This window comes from Triticum urartu, chromosome 5 (genome assembly GCF_003073215.2).
Source record: "Triticum urartu cultivar G1812 chromosome 5, Tu2.1, whole genome shotgun sequence".
NCBI lineage: Eukaryota > Viridiplantae > Streptophyta > Magnoliopsida > Poales > Poaceae > Triticum > Triticum urartu.
The window spans coordinates 87,849,460-87,869,464 of record NC_053026.1 but is presented as its reverse complement, the minus strand read 5'-3'; the positions used below and the strand labels follow the sequence as shown (position 1 = coordinate 87,869,464).

Sequence of the window (20,005 nt, the reverse complement as noted above, 5' to 3'; positions counted from 1 at the left end):
AACAAGCTACTTTACTAAACAAAATGGCAGTGAAACCAGAGGCTTTGAATAATGAGGAAGATCTTAAAATAATTGATGTGACTCCTATTGAATCTTTATTTTCCAATGTAAATCTTGATAAATATGAAACTGGAGATGAGTCAACTTTAGTTAGAAGGCGTTCCAATGATTCGGAGTTTTTAGATCTTGATGCAAAAATTGATACAAGGCCACAACCACTCTTATCCTCATACGATGGCTAGCAGGCCACTCACTCACGTCTCACTTACAGCTCGGTCCTAGTTGTAGGCGCTTCTCCCTTTTCGGATTCGTTGATTCCTCTGACTGTTGGGCCTTCTACCTCGTCACTGTTGTGGCTCTTCTTGTCAGTAGTGACAGATTTTTCTAGTTTTCTTCCATGATTGCCTGAAGATAAGGTGGGAAAGAAGATGATGTGTACAATCGTACGGTTGCAGTGGACCAAATCAAACGCTCGCGCGGTGACCGGCCGAAATTGGGCCGGTCGACCGGCGCCTATCAGTGGCCAAACCTTAAGGAGTTTATATACATATATTTGACCGAGAAAGTATTATTTTTCTACAATGCCCAATATACACCATCCTCCTGAGTCGAAGTAGCTACATCGGCCACAAAGGATTTAAGGTTGTCTCATTACCCCAACGGATCACAGGTGTTAGTCTTCTTCTAAAGTAGGTGGACACATATCCTTACCCCTGAAATCCTGAACAATACAGTCCTGCAGGTTGTTGATGCCAAATAGATGAGGATATTGTATACTCAGCTGTCAGTGACAGGATAGAGACGCAATCCATCATCTACAAAAGCGACAGCGATGCAATGACCAAATTAGCAACCGGAATCTTATTTTTTTTTTCTCGAATATGCCTAGATGGTGTATCATTGCATTGATAGGGGAGAAAGTTTAGAAATTACAGGGGATCACCACAGAGACATGCACAAGAATGGCAGCGCTGTGGTGACGAGATGAGCAGAAGACACAGGGTTGCTTAGTCCCCCAAAGACACGATCAGGTTACAGCTAGCCCTAAGTTCATTCCTCTAGCTCCAGCCATGGCCCAAGAGCGAGCTTCATCCTTGATTGCTGCAAAGTGAGCGGAGCCTGCAGCCAACTATGCAGTTCCCGTTGCCTTTAGCATTAAGCAATTCCACTTCCGTGGACTGGTCGATCGATGTCGATGCTCGCCTGCTTCTTCTCAGCTCCGATAAGGCGATAACTCCTCCTGACCTGCTCCGATGGCGACCGCAGCGGCGATGCGTGCTTAGGCTCAACCTAAGCAGATCATCGCACAAATCGTTGGCATTATATATGCAAGCACACGGGCGTCCAGTCCAGGTCGAGCTACAGCTTTCCGTGGAGGCAAGAGTAAAACCACCCCAAGGCACACGACATCAAAGAGGGCCAGCTCCAGGTCGGGTCGGCGGTGGCCACCATCATCTTGCTTCTCCACCACTTTCCGCCCATACCTCGCCGGCCACCTGCACCTGGGGACATCAAGGAAGGTGACAAGTGATAGAATTAGAACGATTCCCTTTCAAAAGATGCAGCGTTTCTTAAAGGAAAATATCATCTAGCTCCACTTGTAATGTTGCTATGTGAGACTACTACCAAGGACTCCACGTATACTGGGCAAAAGGCCTATCTCTTCTGATAGCTCATCTTCTCCTGTTCCGACGACGACAACAACGGCTACCGGTAGTGCTCAAGTCAAGTAAATCACTACACCACACCTAGCTTATGACTAGACCGTTAGAATTACAGGAGACTGAATTTGCAGTTTTCTGACCTTTTCAGTACCACCTGGCTTGATGTGTGTGACAACCAACCTAGATGGGCTTGGGTTCACTGATTTCAGTTCTACCAACATCAATCTTGTATGTAAATGGCTCTTGAAATTTGGAAAACGAAGAAGGGAGTGGCAGGATTTTGCTAGGGCTGAAAAGCTGCAGAAATTAATTTACTTGAACCCAAAGTAAACCATCTCCTGGTTAAGAAAGCCAGGAAGGTAGCCAGGTGAAGCAAAGGACAAGACATCACAGGAAGCCAATGGAGACATCAAGCAAGCAAGCTGACAAGTGATGAAGTGACAGGAGCAGAGTGAGCTGTACTCTCCCTTGCATAAAAAGATACGGTGCTTTTTCTTCTTCAAAAAAATTGTGCTATGGATTGAGTGCTACAATACGAAATACCCTAACATGGCCTGTTGGCTAGGAGAGACCCATCCATTCACTCACCTTGTCTCAATCTGTACTGGGAAAAGGGAACTCATGAGTTTGTTCCGTGTGTATGGACTCACCGATTTTTCTCGGCTCCGAGAGCTCCTCTCCACCTACCCCGACGATCTGCTCCGATGATGACAAAGACGACGACCTGGGTTAACCTAAGTGAATCACCACACGTCTCCAGCCAGCACTATATACACGCACAACCACTCACTCACTCAGGTGCCGTCCGGTGCAGAGCCAGGTAGAGTTACAGCCTTCCAGCAAGAAAAACCCAAGACACAAAATCAAGAGGTGAGGTCCAGCCATGGAGGGGGCGATGGTGGAGTGGTGGCCATGGTTCGGATCGGCAGTGGCGAGCACCATCTTCCTATGGTCCATGGTGCAGAACCACATCCCGGACGCCCTCCGGCTCAACCTCGCCGCTTTGGCCGCCAAGCTCACCGCCTACTTCAACCCTTACCTCCAGATCACCATCTCGGAGAACGGCGCCCAGCGCTGGAAGCGAAGCGAGCTCTTCCTTGCCGTCGAGGCCTACCTGAGCGACGCATGTGCCTGTCGCGCGCGCAGGCTCAAAGCCGAGCTCGGCAAGGACAGCAAGAACATCCAGGTCTCCATCGACGACCACGAGGGGGTCACCGACGACTTCTCCGGCGCCACGCTCTGGTGGCACGCCTCCAAGCAGCGACCCAAGTCCAATGTCATCAGTTTGTACCCTGGCGAGGACGAGAAGCGCTTCTACCGGGTCACCTTCCATAAGCAGCACCACGACCTCGTCCTCGATTCTTACCTGCCTTTCATCCTCGGCGAGGGCCGCACCGTCATCATCAAGAACCGCCAGCGCCGCCTGTTCACCAACAAAGCCAGCGGCAGCTCGAGCCCTTACGGGGCCAAGAGCGCCTGGAGCCATGTACCGTTCGAGCACCCGGCGACCTTCGACACCCTTGCCATGGACCCCAAACAGAAGGAGGACGTCATCGATGACCTCATGGCGTTCCAAGAGAGCAAGGAGTACTATGCTAAGGTCGGCAAGGCGTGGAAGCGCGGGTACCTCCTTTACGGCCCGCCCGGCACCGGCAAGTCCACTATGATAGCCGCCATGGCCAACTTCCTCGACTACGATGTCTACGACCTCGAGCTCACGGCCATCAACAACAACACCGAGTTGCGGAAGCTCTTCATCGAGACGACGGGCAAGTCCATCATCGTCATAGAGGACATTGACTGCTCCGCCGACCTCACCGGAAAACGCCGCAAGGACAAGAAGGCCTCTCGCGACAAGGACTCTGATGGCAACGACAAACCCAAGCTACCAATCGAGCCAGAGAAGGATGACGCGACCAAGGTGACGCTCTCTGGCCTGCTCAACTTCATCGACGGGCTGTGGTCTGCGTGCGGCGGCGAGCGGATCATCATCTTCACCACCAACTACAAGGAGAAGCTGGACCCGGCACTGATCCGGCGGGGCAGGATGGACAAGCACATTGAGATGTCTTACTGCCGCTTTGAGAGCTTCAAGGTACTCGCCAAGAACTACCTGGATGTCGTCGAGCACGAGCTGTTTGGGGAGATTCAGCAGCTGCTCGAGGAGACTGACATGTCGCCCGCTGACGTGGCAGAGAACCTCATGCCCATGTCCAAGAAGAAAAAGAGGGACCCTGACGTATGCTTGGCAGGCCTCATCGAGGCGCTCAAGCAGGCCAAAGAAGACGCGGCGGTCGCCAAGGCGAAGGAGGAAGAGGTGGCCAAGGAGGCTGAAGCGAAGAAAGCCAAGGAGAAAGAGGAGGCTGAAATGAAGAAAGCCAAGGAGAAAGACCAAGGGAAGGACAAAACATCAGAGGAAGCCATTGGAGACAACATGCAAGCTGACAAGATACAGGAGTAGAGTGAGACTACATGCTCCGTGACCAAAAGACGCAGTGTTGGTTCAGATAAGACATATATCACTCAACTGAAATAAAATAATGTAGCTTCCTTTTGTCATTTGCTAGTTCATGCATGAAGCGACTGTTGTAATGTTGCTATAGGTAGAGGAAGTAGTACAATACTACATTATCCCAACACTGTGTATTTGTAAATGCAGAAGGAAACTAAGATTGTTTGCATAAATATGCATTTCCTCATTTCTCTACAGAAAAAAGACAGCAGTCTGCCAGAAGTTGACTTACGCATGGCCTGCACTACACTCAGGTTCTCTTTGTCTGACCAGATCCCATGAGCGCGGTGCTAGAGCTGGCACTCTCAGAATCCTGCTGCGCAGCCTCCTCACCAAGTAATCCAGTTCTTTCTTCCGAAGGTGGTTCTTCTCGTTGTTTCGATTTCGTCTTCTGAGCCCTTGAAACCACAGCTACATGAGACATAACCAACAGCAGGAGGATCACAATGCTAACACTCTGCCTAGCTGAACTTATCACGAATACTTGGTTGCGGATTATGACAACCATCAGGCTTTCTTTGGTAGAAGTGGATTGGGGAGGGGGGATTTCAGGGGATTGGGTGAATCCCTTCCTTCCACCCAATCCCCTCAAAACCCCTTGAATCCCCCAAACCCCTTCATCCACAATCCTCTTTGTTTAAATTTTCTGTTTGGTAGGCAAGTTTTGTCATATTGACATAACATGGTGTAGAACATTTAAAAATCCAAATTTACAATGTAACTAACTCCCCTTATATCCTTGCTACAGAATTGTAAAGGTCACCTAATAAAAATGAGACAAAGTTGCTACATGGGAATAATTTAGCAGCAGTTTTTCCCAGCAGCAGCATAATTTTGCATGACTTGAAATCAATATCTCATCACAACAACAACTTTGCATGACTTGAAACTACAAACAGAATTTCCTTGCTTAGTTGTTTATCAAATTTTCATATTGTATTATATAGTCTGAGAGTGGAGAATTAAATAATGAATGCATGGAAGATAGTACTAGCAGACTAGGCTAGATGGCACATATACTCTGGTATTGGAGAACCAATGTTGCTCACCCGGATTATGCACCAAGAAAAGAAAAAAAAAAGTTCCTGTGTACAGATGGATAAACAGGACAAGGATATATTAGAGTGTGAGAGTTGCACAAAAGTGGGATGTGGGAATCTTCTGAATCAAAAGATTAGTTAGCTTCATGATCAGGGCCGTATCCGAGAAAACGGAGGCCCGGTGCCAATTAAAAAATGAGGCCCTCAACCTAACAAATAGTAGCAACTATTTTAGAGAATTTTATTTAGAGAAAACAAATAGTAGCAACTAGATACAAAGGCTTTGTTACATGTATCATCCTTCTGCCTTTGTTTTAGGATTCAGTTACTAATAAAGTAACCAAGTTACAAGTGTACATGAGTGCTGCATCAGTTGCAAATTTATGGATGGGGACCAAAATGAAGCATACTGAAGAAGGAACCAACAATCAGTATCCATTGTTGGATTTCTATGAATCTAGAAGAATGGAACGTCCAATTTGCAAGTGCATCTATCATCTCTCTTTTGTCGCTTCAAGAAAAAGGGATGACGCCACGAAACAAAATCAACTAAGATTCAGTTACAGATATTACACTGTTGTATCTGATAGAGAAGAATAGCGAACAGATAATGTTAATGCATACAAATGAACATAAGATCAATATAAAAAATGTGGGGATACAGAGGTTATCATTGTTTGTTGTTCTTGTCCAAAAATACATCAATCTGCGTGGGGATACAGCAGCCTGTGGGAGGCCATAAATTAAAATAGAACTAAAATAACACCCCTAGCCCATGACACTAGGGAACAATAACAACAATCAGTGCTCCAGATCGATGGATTCAATTAGATAAATACCACACTCTCAGCTTGCTTCTAGCAGACCAGGCTAGAAGGCTGCTGAAGGTAACGGCCGTGTTCTGCAAATGAGAAGAGACAGACAGACTCATCGATGGACGCATCGAACTGCTGCCATGTAGGAGAGGAGAAGGATGGCCATGGAAGCAGCCTGTCTCATCATTGGACGCATCATCGAACTGCTGCAGAACGGCCGGCCATGGCCCTAGGGTTTGCAGGGGAGGGGATGGAGAAGTGGAGGAGAGGGGGAGGAATCACCTCGAGAAGTACCGGCGGAGGAGGACGGCGGCGGCGGGGCGACGCTCTGTCTCGGTGCGTCCCATTCCGCACGGGTGCCCGCGAGGCTGGCCAGCCGCGTGGATAGGAGGGGAACGAAGGGGGTCGAAGGGATTCGGCTGCGCAAACCCCGCGAAACAAGTGGGCCGACGAGGATTAGCGAGATTTCTGGGCCCCGCGGGGTTAATCCTCTAGAAACCCTGTCGATCCGCTCGTACCAAATGAGGCCTCAGGTAGGGGGAGGTCCTATCTGCAAAAGCAGGGTTCGAATCTGAGACCAGATGCTTCAAATGCTTCAAAGAAGTACAGCTAGCCAGTTGAGCTAGAGAGCTACCTGGTGTGTAATGCAGCACAACATATTAAGAACAAAACCGAGCGCACATCCGAACATTTCTAGAATTTTGTACGCAAAACGTTGTTTTTGGGAAAAAACGTGAAGGTTGTATGAAACAGCGAACACTTTTAGAAATTGTGAATAAAATTTGAAAAAACTCAACAATTCGAAAAATGCAAACAATTTTTGGAAACGGGAACATTTTTGTAAAATCTCCCAAAAAATAGAAAACGTGAAAGTTTTTTTGAAAACCCGAACATTAAATTCGAAAACAATTTTTGGATACTCGAACATTTTATAAAACTGGGAACATATTTTGAAACTCCCAAACATAACTTGAACACATGAACAATTTTTAAAACTTGCGTATATTTTCTAAAACTGCCGAACAAAAGTTGAAACATGAACATTTTTTGGAATTTGTGAACAATTCTTTAAATGGAAACATTTATGCAAACTCGCAACAAAATTTGAAAACATGAACATTTTTGGTAATTGATGAACAAATTTTGAAATGGGAAGATTTTTTGAAACTCCCAAACATAATTTGAAAACATAAACATTTTGTGAACTTATATACTTTTTTTGAAAAGCAAACATTTTTAATAATATGGGAACATTTTTTGAATTTGTGAACAAAAATTAATAACAAGAAATTGTTTTGAACTTCTAAACATTTAGAATTTTAGAAAAGAATTTGAAATTCTTAAGAACAAAAATAAAATAAAAATAGAAGAAAAAGGAATTGAAAAACGAAATAAAGATACAGAAAGACGAAGAAAGAAAAAGAAAAAAAAACAACAAGCAAACAGAAAAAAAACCAGTGAAAACCCGGTTCAAAACCTTCTAGAAGGTTCGCAGAACCGTTTCAGGAACCCTCCAGAAGGTTCCCAAATCCGAACGCTGTAGCGCGTGCACTATCTCGTAATTGGGCCGGCCCGTCTTGATCGATAGGTCGCTCGCCTCTGTGCGAAGCCTCGACAACTTGATGCAGAATATGAATGATATGCTGATGGCACCGTACACAAAGGAGGAAGTCAAGACGGCGCTCTTTCAGATGGGAGCGACCAAGGCACCAGGGCCAGATGGTTTCCCAGCACACTTCTATCAGAGACACTGGGAAATCTGCGGAGATGAGGTCACGATGGCAGTATTGCGGATAATTAAGGGGGAGGAAAGCGCAGAGTGTGTAAATGACACGGTGCTCGTTCTTATTCCCAAGGTGATGGATCCAACGCTCCTTACACAATTTCGTCCAATAAGCTTATGTAATGTGTTATACAAAATTGCATCCAAAGTTATTACAAACAGGTTGAAAGTTATCTTGCCGGATATAATCTCAGAAGAGCAATCTGCGTTCGTCCCAGGTCGGATGATCACCGACAATATTATTTGCGCTTATGAGTGCCTGCATTTTATGAAGCGAAGTAAAGCAAAGAGCAACAGTCATTGTGCGTTGAAATTGGATATGATGAAAGCTTATGACCGTCTGGAGTGGTCCTATCTTCAGGCTATCATGATCAAGTTGGGTTTTGCGCAACAATGGGTAAATATTGTTATGAGTATGATCAGCTCGGTGTCATTTTCAGTGATGTTTAATGGAGAGAAACTTGAATCCTTCAAACCTTCACGAGGCATCAGACAGGGAGATCCGATCTCCCCCTATCTTTTCTTGATTGCAGCAGAGGGCCTTTCGTGCCTACTAAAAACCAGTTCACAGTCATCTGTGCTTGAGGGGATTAAGGTGGCAAACACAGCTCCGGCTGTTAACCACCTCCTCTTTGCGGATGATAGCCTGTTGTTATTCAAGGCGAATACAGAGGGGGAAGTTGAGGTTTCAAACCTTCTGGAGTTGTACTGTAATTCTTCGGGGCAGCGTATCAACCATGACAAGTCGTCCATATTTTTCAGTAAAGGTTGCCCGCAACAGTTGAGAGATAGTATCAAAGCAACTCTACAAGTCCAAAATGAATCATTGAATGAGCGCTATTTGGGCATGCCAACTGATGTGGGGCAATCAAAGATGAGAACGTTCAAATATCTCAGAGATAGAGTTTGGGAAAAGGTGAAGGGATGGATGGAAAAACTCTTATCGGTTGGAGGAAAAGAGGTTTTAATTAAAGCAGTGGCTCAAGCCCTGCCTGTCTACTCGATGGCTTGTTTCAGATTACACAGAGGCCTATGTGAGAACATCTCCTCCATCATTCGACAGTTCTGGTGGGGAAGTAAAGCGGGGAAACGTAAACCAGCTTGGGTGGCTTGGGACATTTTGACACGCCCAAAACATCTTGGAGGCCTCGGGTTCCGGGATATGGAGGTTTTTAACCTTGCTTTGTTAGCAAGACAAGCATGGAGGATACTTCAGGATCCTGATTCACTAAGCTCGCGGATTCTCAAGGCAGCTTATTTTCCTCACTCATCTGTAATGGAGGCAGAGCTTGGCAGTAGACCTTCACAAATTTGGAGAGCAATTCTCGATGGAAGAGATATGCTTAGGCTAGGCCTTATCAGGAGGATTGGTAATGGGCAAACCACGCATATATGGACGCATAATTGGTTACCACGACCGGGGATGATGAGGCCCATTGCGCCTATTACTCCGAACCCTCCACGGTTGGTCTCAGAATTGATGCACACGATGACAGCGAGCTGGAATGAGCAGTTGGTCCGAGCGGTGTTCCTGCCCATTGATGCTGAAGCTGTGCTAGCTATCCCGTTATGTACAAGAAACGTAGAGGATTTCTGGGCTTGGAGCGGAGAGCAGAGAGGTTCATTCTCTGTCAAATCTTCATACAGAATTATTATGCAAACCAAGATCTCGAGGGAGGACTGGATCGAGGAACGTGGTGGTTCTTCTGCGGCGGACAATGCAAAAACGGAATGGACAGAGCTGTGGAAAACAGATGTACCTGCTAAAATCAAGTTGTTTCTTTGGCGTTTAGCTCGGAGCTCAATTCCAACAGCTGACGTTTTGGAGCATAGAAAGATGTCCACGTCATCAACGTGCGCGCTATGCGGCGCGAGAGACTCGTGGAGACATGCCTTACTGAACTGTTCGATGGCTTGCAGTGTTTGGGCACTTGCGAACGAGGAAATATTAGATCAGGTCAGCCGTTTCGACACTGATAGTGTTAAGGATTGGCTTTTTGTAATGAAGAAAGCCTTGTCGAGCGATCTTTTTGTCCGTATGACGACAACCTTATGGGCTATTTGGGCAGCAAGACGAAAGGCAATTTACGAAGATATATTTCAGAGTCCCTACTCCACCCATTGTTTCATCAATTCCTTTCTGAATGATATACAAGTTGCCAAGAGCACGGAGAGATCAGCTGCGTATTCAGTGAGGGTGAGGCCAACAGGCTGGATTAAACCTCCCGCACGCATGATAAAAGTGAATGTTGATGCTGCCACTATGAGGAGATCGAGATTTGGTGCAATCGCTGCAATTTGCAGGAGTGAGGAGGGTCTGTATCTTGGAGCATCGGCCATAGTGTTCAATTCTATATCTGACCCTGCTACTCTTGAGGCGTTGGCGGTCCGGGAAGCAATGGCACTAGCAGAGGACCTCCAGCTACAGACGATACACATTGCATCAGACTGCAAAGGCGTTGTGGATGATATCAAGCAAAAGAGTAGTCCTAACTATGGGGCTATCATTAGTGAGATTGTTGAATACTTTCGTAGTTTTTAGTTATGTAATTTTGTGCATGAGTTTAGGAGCTCGAATGTCGAGGCTCACAATCTAGCGAAGCATGTTTTGAAACTAGGGATTGGCCACCATGTTTAGTTGGGCAACCCTGGTGAACTTCAGTTCGTCCCTGTAAACGTTGTGACGAGTGAATAAAAAGCTTCGTGGATTGTCTCAAAAAAAAAAACTTGAGGCAACGAGCGTCCGTTAGGAAATTCCCTCAGGCAGGTACTCCTACCCAGCAACAGTAACGGCGATAAGAGAGAAAGCGTCAAGGAATTTCTTTTTGTACCGCTGATGAGCGTTGTGGACGTCGACAAAGTACATGAGCAGTAATGTGATGGTTATGGGTAATATTGCTATGCTAGCATAAGTATGAAAAAACTGCCAGGATTAATGTGGAGAAACCAGTATTGCACCCTCCACTCAACCCTGGAAACCCCTGTTTGCACCAACCACTTAGAAAGCCTGTGCTTTGCAGGAGGGCTTCACTGGTTTGGAGAAGGAACTGTGCCCTTATCCAAACCCCCATCTCTCTGATGCACACACTTCGTCAAACCAGCCAAGAACTGAACGAGCATGAACTCAAAAACGGAAACATGGAACCAATAAAGTGATTTTAGGGGAACAAAGATTCACCCACAAAGATGCCAGCAATGCTCTCAGTCATCCGTAAACAGAAGTCCCCAAACGATTTAAGTAAACATGGATAAAATGGTCAAGATATTTTCAACACAGATGTGCGCTAGTTACCGTCATGCAATTATAACAAGGTTAATATACAGACAGACGAACATCATCATCTTCCTACATTGTATACACAACAAATATAATCATTCAGCCAGCATGTGCAAAAATCTACATCCAGGTTCTACACAATGTCCACAAAGGATTGGTGCGCAGACCTGAGATGGCCATAACACTCCTCGCTGCTCCTGAAGTTCGCCAAGCATGCCCAGCAGATATGGCTGCCGCACCTGCACTCGACATGGTTGCAGCCCTCAGATTTCTCGATCGTGTATCCACACGAAGGGCAGTTCTTCACATTCTCCTTCCCTCTGCGCCATTCAAGCAGCGTCGCGTCTGGGTCTTCCTTGTATTGCTTGTAAGCCTCACAGGACATCAAAGGATGATACTCAAGATGGCACTTGGTGCAGATCTCGACATAGCAAGCCCCGCAGACAAAAGGCTTGGTCTCTGCATCTGGAGCTGCCACTTGGTAGATGGATTGGCAATCGGGTGTCGGGCAGAAGCGATACATTCCTGCTCTAGATGTAACAAATGCCCTCAAGGAAGCTCTGAATAGGTCCTCCAGCTTCTCATTAGACACCAGGTGCTTCAAATCAACTATGAGGAAGGGCTTCCTGCATCCAGTTTTCAGGCAGCAAACAGGGAACGCATCATGAGATTTCATGGCAGATTCACACTGATCCACTAAGCAAGCCCGACAAAACATGTGCCCACATGATTCAAGCTCAAAAGGGTCTTCAGTCTCACACAAGCAAATAGGGCACGCATCCTGCGCCAGCTCATTGTCATCCCTTTGCTTATCCTTACTTCCTCCAACACTCCCTGACGGAAGTTGAACCAGGGCATTCTGTTTAACAGAGGTTATCAGCTCAGAGATCATCCCTTCAACCCTTCGCTTATCCTCTTTACTACCCCAAACTTTAAGTAGATGTCGCTGTTTATGTAACTCAACATTTACTGCAGGCATTTCTTTCTTAAGTCCTTCCAGATCAACTCCAAAGTTCTCTACTGTTTTCTTCATCAAGTCTGGAGGGAGGTTATGGCCACGAAGACTAATTTCCAGGGGCTTCTTCTCAAGGAGCTCTGTAAGTGCGTGCACCAATTTTGTCTCTGCTGTAGCCATCTGATCTTGGTGCCCAAAGACTTTAATATTCAGACTTTGTCTGTCGTAAAGAATGTAAGTACCAGTTTCTTGTTCAATAGATTTCAAATGTGCTACACCATCATGGGACAAAAGTAGCTGAACTGCACTTATTGTCAGGTCAGGGTGGTTTATAGTGTTGCCTTTCATCAAAATCTCAAGAGGCCTTCTCAAATCTGCTATTGTTTTTGTGGCATTTGCAGTGAGCTTTAACCGGAAAATACCATTATCAGTCTTTTCGAAATTGTAAGACACACCTGTATGAAATAGAAAACTGATTACATCTTCAAACTCACCAGTAGATATAAGCTTAAGCTTTTTGCAGTCTCAAACAACCACACAAACAATATAAATGCGGAAATGAAGCTACATAAGATTAGCAGCATAACACTTGTGATTTAGGCTTATCAAGGAGAGGAAGGGGATATCCCTATTTACTAATGTTACAGATTCTTGGATGTATACCTTGGTTGCAGTCTTGCAAGTGATCACACACATACATGTGTAAACTAGTGTATCTACCAACAAACTCTTGCGGTGATTCTTGAAATAACACATACTCCTGAATTTAACAACAACCAAAAAAGAAGTTGCATACCAACAGGAACACCAAAAATATTGTATGTACACATACTACCCCCAATCAAAATTACTTGCCATTTTTAGCCCCTGGAAACAAACAAGGCAGTGATAATAAATGATAATGCATCACTAATATGTCATGTTTACAACTCCTCAATTAAATGACCATCTCTCCTTTAGAGGTGAAAACGGACAGAACTGACCCTCATTTAGAAGTTTAGCCAACAATAACTCTAATGTAAACTTCTGACAAAATCTGACGCTTTTGCTCGCGCCATATATGTTGGCGTTGAAAAAACTTAGCATTTTTATGGAGCAAACACACATGATAGGCTCAACAGCTGGTGTTTAGTTGTTAGAGCTCAACGCCAACATATATGGTGTTGAACCGTGGCCTCCTTTCTTTGACCCACGGGTGAATTAAAACAATGAGTGTTGGCTTGTTATATAACGAGCGGCAGTGCTTGGCCTAGAAAGATTCTTTCATACCCAGTAGCAGCGTTCATCCTTTACTCTTTTTTTTTCTCTTTTCTTTATTCATGCACGTACAGGTTTTAACTTATTTGCAAGCTTCTGCTCCAAGATGGCAATCACTGATGCCTACTCTGCTATTTCACCTTGTGCTACCGGGAAAATCACATGTGGTGGATGGCTTGAGGCAGGCAAAAATGACAATGAGAAAGGTAACACAGTTCAGCGCCATGCACTCTGGCGTTAAGCACAAACAGCTCAACCCCGGGGTGTATGGCGTTGAACGTGTTTGTTCCACGAAAGTTCTAAGTTTTTTCAAATACCAAAGTGTATGGCCTTGACATAGCCAAGTTCAACACCAAGGAGACTGGCGCTAAGTGGAAGGGTCAGATTTGGTAATAAATAAATAAAAGACTAGGATCATTTTTGGCTGAACTTTTAATTATTTCTGTCAATTCTCACGTTTAACATTGGTCCATGGGAACATAGTAGAGGGAGTGCATTTAAAGGAAGTGGGGTCAGCATATGAATTTTACATGAAGCAACATGATTTGCAAGGTGTCAGCAGTTGTGGAAGCTCAAATAGTGCAGATAAGTCTTATAATCATGTCTGGAAGAGAATTTTGAGTTTGCTGTGCCCAAGTAAAGTTAACCATTTTATTTGGACACTAGGAACGCAAATGAATATTCGAAGGAGAGGCGATTATGCACAATCCCTTATGGAGATGACAAAATGAAGATGGTGACCACCTCTTATATTGCAAAAAAATTGTGAAAATGTGTTAGCATGCGGTGCTCCTCGAAGAAGAAAAGCTGAATCTCTTGAAGTGCATCTCAGCTAAAGGAACTGTGAAATTTATTTTGGAAAAGAGGCAGTGCGGTTATGAAGCTTGCCACTTTCACGTATTTAGTGGTCTCACCACAATAAGGTAACACAGAAGACGCAGTCGAACCAGTCTCTGATTTCCAATTAAGATTTGCAACATACATTTCTGAATCCTTAGAACACCACCCGAATGTGAAAGTGAATATACCCAGATTTGTGAGCTCCGGAAAACCTCCTGTTCTGGAGTGGTTAAAGGTAAACTTTGATGCTTATCTGTCAAACTGTGCATGCTGGTGATAGGGAATTTGCTGTCCGGGATCATCTAGGGGCTTTAATTGCTGCCGGTGAAGGAAGCCTGTCACATGTGGACTTGGAAGCTCAAGCAATGCAGCATGATGTTCATCATGTCACCTCCTTAGGCATGGGCTGAGTTGTCCTTGAGACCGACTGCCTAGAGCTTAAACAAGCTTTGTCTAACACTGGTTATGATTTGTCAACATCCAGTGCACTAGTAAAAGACCTTAAAGAGTATGTTACTGCTCTCGTTTGATGTGTACTGTACAGAATTTATTCATCGTAAAAGTAATGACGTCACATCTTTTTGCAGCCTTGGGGTGTGATCAGGGTCTAGATGATCGTGTAATTTGGACGGACCATTTTCATGGTGATGTTTGGGGTGTGGTAGCCAGAAATTTAGCCGTGTGCCAAATTTAATGGAATCTATGTGTTCCATTTTAAAAAAGCAAAGAAAACACATGATTCAAACAATAGAACAGCGAAGAAATTTAAGCAGGCAGGAAATGAGGAATGCAAGCACACCTTTCTGGCTTCGGAAACTCTCAAGCAGAGAATTAACTTCCTGGCTGATAACATTGTAAACATGTAATGGGCAGGACAGAGTACTATGAAATACATGCTTGCACCGTATCATCTGCCAAGGTTGACAACAAGGAAGAAAGCTTCCTTCAAGATGGTCCAGCGCTCCTGCAGCCTCTCGATGAAGACTTCCATCAAAAGTTATAGTTGCTCTCATCATTGAGTTGTTTTCCTCTGGAGGGAAGACTTCAACACGGAAATTTTGTCCAGGAAAACTCTTGTTTGGCATGAATGAAGAAATTTCTCTAATCAGCGCTTCTTCACATGCAGAAACAGAAGGGCCAATTATGGGTGCTTCCCTGAGCCTGAGCAAACGGGTCCCAAATGCACGCCCCCTGCTTGGGTTACATGGCCATGATAGTCTAGCTCTTACCGCAGGAAATGGTAATCCTCGATTATCAGAAGAACATACTGGAACCACTTTTAATGAGGAACCATGAAACTCTATTCCATTCAATTTTAACACAGCATCTTCAGCATCTTCAGGTTTGAGGAATGTAAACTTCCCCCATTTCGTTTCATCTGAGGCTATCCGAAAGTTCCCAGCTGATTTATGAAAATTAGCGACACCGGGGATCAGACTGCCCACCAAAAAAATAAGCTCCTTGTCATTGATATCATGGGCATTTTGATGGAGAACCTCTACTGTTAGATACCTCTTCCCAAGTTCCAAATGCTTGATTTCAGCACCCGAGCCAAACAATGCAAGAGGAGAACTGCCAGGCCTCCCAGGAAATAATCTTCTCTCGAGGCACTCATTCCTCAACATCTTAGCTTCACACTCCAAAGCACCGTTAACAATACAGAAGACCTTTTCTATGTCCTGCCTTGTAGCAAATAACACAACTTCATTGTTTTTGAAGTTAATTTCGACTGTTATTCGGTCATCCCTGCATTCTTCCTTGAGATGTGAGATAATCCTGTGTTGATTTTGGCCATATTTGCCACAAAATCTTCGCAATAAATTATGACCAAGCCCACTAATCACTTTTATCTGCAGCTTATGTTTCTCCAGTTGATGAATGAAGGACATGGAATGAAGTGCATACAACGCATCATGATCAACAGCAGTTACACATACCAAATACTGATTTGGGATTGATAAGATTTCGGTAAACACCACCCACTCTGGCTTGCTGCCATAATTGAGCAATGAGCATGAGGGATGAAGGTTCACAGCCTGATCTGTCGAAATCACCTGGTAACCAAACTTTTCATGTCCTAAAAACATAGCAAGATTGCCTGAAAGAGATGATAGAATAATTCTCTTTAGCAACTTATCATGCATAGAGGGAACCTCCGGATTCCAACACCAATAACTTGGGATAATAATGTTGAGTTCATGCTTTAGACAATTTTCAAGCTCTGATATAGTATCCTGGCACTTCCTCATGGTCTTGGCGTTGATGCTGTTCTGCCAGCACCACATATTCCTGTTTCCATTCCCATCCTCCCATTTTTTATAAACAGCGAGTAAAGTGAAGAGATCTCCATCTTGGTGACACAATCGGACCTTCTGAAGGTCAGCTTTATGTTTCTCCTCATTAGTGCCCACTCTACAAAATATGCTGCTAGAATTTGCCATAACAGCAGCTAGAATTACACCTTCCTTCCTCAAACCAGAATCAAAGCAATCAAGCATAATTTTGCCAAGCCTTGGCTCAATTCCCAATTTGACCAGGTAGCGTCCAGTATCAGTCAGCTCAAACAAATTACATTTACATTTGACAGCACCCAATTGTTCAAGGTTCTTCAAAGCCATATTGATTGCTTCTGGATTTGGGGCATCAACAAACTCAAAATTCTGTGCATCCCTAACACCCAAAGCAAGTATTCTCAGAACAGCAGTGCCAAGATGAACTTTCCGGATTTCAGGTTCTTGATGTACTTCCATCATTCTGAAGTGAGATTCAGAGTAAAGCCTGTAACACTTCCCTGCGCCTGTTCGACCGGCCCGGCCAGCACGTTGATTAGCGGAACTTTGGGAAATCCAATTTACTTTCAGCACATTGAGACCACTACTAGGCACAAATCTGCTCTCCTTGGCCAGTCCAGGATCAACAACATACTTCACTTCTTTGATGGTCAGCGACGTTTCAGCCATATTCGTGCAGAAGATAATTTTTCTCTTACCGGGGTAGCTGTTGAAAACACGACTCTGTTCTACATGGGAAAGCTTTCCATGCATAGGAAGTACCACAGCACTTGCATCGCTGAAGTTTTCACAGGCCCACTCAACTTCCAGTTGAGATGTCAAGAAAGCAAGTACGGCACCGTCTTCTTCATTCTTGTGAATCACACTTACCACCCTTACAACATCATTGACATAAGAAGCAGTAGCACAAGCATCATTCAGAGAGTTTGGTACAATATTGAAGGAAGCATCCACTGATACATCTGGGATATATTTAATTTCAACAGGAAAATTTCGCCCTTTAACATGGAATGTTTGACAGCCATAAAAGTATTCAGCTAGTCTATTAGCATCAGCAGTGGCAGACATTATAATGAGTCGCAAATCCACCCTATCAAGCAGCTTCTTCTTTATCAAAGCTAAGAGAAGATCGGTGTTCAAGCTTCTTTCATGAGCTTCATCAACAATAATGTATGAAACGCCATCCAGGCCCGTATCATTCATGCAGTGATGTAAAAGATAACTATCTGTGCCAAATATGATCTTCGAACTGAAGCCCCGAGAACCGGAAAAGGTTGAACATGACGACACAAAATTTTCTGCATAGCAGCCATTGCTTTCTTCATCTACTCTACGTGCCAACGTTATAGCAGCAATTTTTCGAGGTTGGGTACAGACAATTGAACCGTTGGCAGCAAGACCTGAGTCAGCAAGATACTGAACCAATTGTGTGCTTTTCCCAGAACCAGTTTCCCCAATTAAGATCATAACCTGTAGAGAACAAAGATACATAACTTAAAACACAAATTTTATGTCATTATTCATGATTTAGAAAAATAACAAACAAGTGAAACCTAGGGGGGAAATTGTGGGTAAAGCGAAACGCTGACTACTGAATATTAGACCAAATTACATGATCAAAATGTTGGTACCTCAACGGCAAAAATGCACCTCATAACCTTGTAATGAAGATCATTAGGTGCAGTTCCATTGGAAAAGCTAGAGCAAGAATATTCTGCCAATACTACCGATATTTAAAATCACAAGAGATGACTCAGATTAACTTAACCTACATAAGCAAAGTTAAAACTTAACAGCGCATTGCAAAATTATAATATATACACAACAAAACTCCATACACTGCTTTTCCACTATGGTTCTAACAACTAAGCATAAAAGTCTGGCTCACACTGCATTGTAGATTTGCAAACATCACAAATATAACTGCAAAGAACTCGTAAAACTCGCCTGGTTAGCGAATATGTGATTGAGAATTTTTCTACGGTATGCATAGATTGGTAGCCCCTCATTGAGCCGCCTGCACTCACGCAGCATCATCGTGTGCACCCTCGCAAAATCCACATCATCATCTTCCACAATCCCAAACAGATCAACCCCCTCCTCCTCCTGGCCCACCTCCTCCTCTTCATCCGTCCCACTTAGCATCGCACGACGTATCGACATCATTGCTGCTTTATACTCGGCAATTTTAGCGTCTAACAAATCCTTGTCAGCCTCCAGCGTTTTCCTCTGGAGATTGAACTGATCGAAGTCGCGGAGGTTACTGCGGCGGACGCGCAGGCGGTGCTTGACAGTCTGGACGGAGGCTGCGAGCTGAGATGAGCGGGCGGCTAAACGGGAAACGAGGTCGGAGTCGAGGAGGCGGGAGGCGTGGGAGGCGAAGAGCGAGGAGATTAGGGGGAATGCCTTCGCGGCGAGGGCGGCGTCGGGGAGGTACGGGGTGAGGAGGTGGCGGCCCTCGAGGCGGAGCGACCAGAGGTCACGCGCCGCGGCCGCGGCCGCAGGGAGGGAGCGGAAGAGGAGGCGAGCGGCGTGGCGGCCGGAGGAGAAGACGGAGAGGCTGTCGGGGCGGAGGCCGGCGACGAGCGCGTCGACCTCCGTGGCGGACGGGGAGGAGAAATCGGGGCCCGCGCGAAGGAGGAGGATCGCGGCGGTCTGTGGGTGCGGCTGGCTGTGCTGCTGTGAGCGGTGCGGCGGCAGCGGACCCCGATCCGGCGGGCGGAAGGGGCGGTCGGCGTGAGATCGAGCCATGGCGGCAGCGGAGGGGTTTGCGAAGGTTTTGGTCGGTGGTCGGAATCGGACGGAATGTTTGTCAGGCACTTCAGACTAGATTTTTTTATCTGCTTTGCCAAAAAGCGCAGTCCAGTGCCACTCCACGAAACGGCGGCTGATTTCTAGACCGTGCGGTTCGTCCGTGACGCGTGGGATTCGACCCAGCAAGGGCAACAAGGTAGAGTGGAGCCACGCGGCTGGTGGCGGCGGTGAAGATGAGGATGAAACTTCATGATGCAAAAGGGTCAGGGTTGAAGGGTGGGAGGTTCTAGGCGACGGAGGAGATGACGAGGACGTAGAAGGGCTAGATGGATGATAGGAGCGACGACACAACCGACGATGGTGGCGGATGGTTGAGGTTGGGGTGGCGAGGCGAAGAGGGATGGAAGAGATAATGGTTACACTGGTAGGAAGTCGAATCGTTGAATAAGGAGGAAGCCGTCGACGCCTCATAATATTATGTATCAGAATTAGGGTTTTGATTTCATCTTCTGCCCCCATACGTCTCATGATATAAAACGTTTTTACAAGCTAACATAGCTTATGAAAGCGTTTTATATTATGAAATAGAGGGAGTATCTATTAATCTTCATAATTATAGCATACATGTGTAAGAATATATGTAAAGTTAGGTAGATATGTTTGTTGTGGTGCATAAATCAATCCATTATTATTATTGTTTCATGAAAAGAGACAACACATCAAGCTAGCTAGCTAGGTAAGTACACACTTCTTTTAACAAGGATGGGAACCCTAAAGTCCTAGAAGCTATCATTTATTTGCAAAAAAGTTACAACAC

General features: G+C 45.2%; 3 protein-coding genes across 4 annotated transcripts; 1 reads left to right on the top strand and 2 right to left on the bottom strand.

The window, feature by feature from the left end:
• Positions 1-838: 838 nt before the first annotated feature.
• On the bottom strand, positions 839-6,548 carry LOC125508027. Of its 2 annotated transcripts, none has more exons than XR_007283179.1 (3): positions 6,314-6,548; positions 4,409-4,574; positions 839-1,502 (listed from the first exon to the last, which is right to left on the bottom strand). XR_007283179.1 is itself a non-coding variant. In XM_048672574.1 (3 exons), exons 1-3 carry the CDS (start codon positions 6,376-6,378, stop codon positions 1,286-1,288), a joined length of 441 nt encoding a protein of 146 aa, XP_048528531.1. In that variant the 5' UTR covers positions 6,379-6,523; the 3' UTR covers positions 839-1,285. The 2 variants fall into 2 exon arrangements, 1 of the variants encoding a protein (XP_048528531.1); XM_048672574.1 differs by having other exon boundaries at positions 4,409-4,567; positions 6,314-6,523.
• On the top strand, positions 2,432-4,349 carry LOC125508026 (AAA-ATPase ASD, mitochondrial-like). Its single transcript, XM_048672573.1, has one exon. It carries the CDS (start codon positions 2,548-2,550, stop codon positions 4,123-4,125), a length of 1,578 nt encoding a protein of 525 aa, XP_048528530.1. The 5' UTR covers positions 2,432-2,547; the 3' UTR covers positions 4,126-4,349.
• Positions 6,549-11,032: 4,484 nt separating the features above from the next.
• Positions 11,033-19,315, bottom strand: LOC125508025 (ATP-dependent RNA helicase DEAH12, chloroplastic-like). The gene is made up of 3 exons (XM_048672572.1): positions 18,382-19,315; positions 14,943-17,904; positions 11,033-12,501 (listed from the first exon to the last, which is right to left on the bottom strand). Exons 1-3 carry the CDS (start codon positions 19,183-19,185, stop codon positions 11,225-11,227), a joined length of 5,043 nt encoding a protein of 1,680 aa, XP_048528529.1. The 5' UTR covers positions 19,186-19,315; the 3' UTR covers positions 11,033-11,224.
• Positions 19,316-20,005: the final 690 nt, after the last annotated feature.

Coding starts and splice junctions, on each gene's coding strand:
- LOC125508027 (XM_048672574.1), bottom strand. CDS start 6,378: ATGGGACGCACCGAGACAGAGCGTCGCCCCGCCGCCGCCGTCCTCCTC. Junction 4,568..6,313: donor CTCCGCCGGTACTTCTCGAG/GTGATTCCTCCC, acceptor TCAAGGGCTCAG/AAGACGAAATCGAAACAACG. Junction 1,503..4,408: donor GAGTGTAGTGCAGGCCATGC/GTAAGTCAACTT, acceptor TGATGTCCCCAG/GTGCAGGTGGCCGGCGAGGT.
- LOC125508025 (XM_048672572.1), bottom strand. CDS start 19,185: ATGGCTCGATCTCACGCCGACCGCCCCTTCCGCCCGCCGGATCGGGGT. Junction 17,905..18,381: donor ATCACATATTCGCTAACCAG/GCGAGTTTTACG, acceptor TGTTCTCTACAG/GTTATGATCTTAATTGGGGA. Junction 12,502..14,942: donor GAGTTTCCGAAGCCAGAAAG/GTGTGCTTGCAT, acceptor TATTTCATACAG/GTGTGTCTTACAATTTCGAA.
- LOC125508026 (XM_048672573.1), top strand. CDS start 2,548: ATGGAGGGGGCGATGGTGGAGTGGTGGCCATGGTTCGGATCGGCAGTG.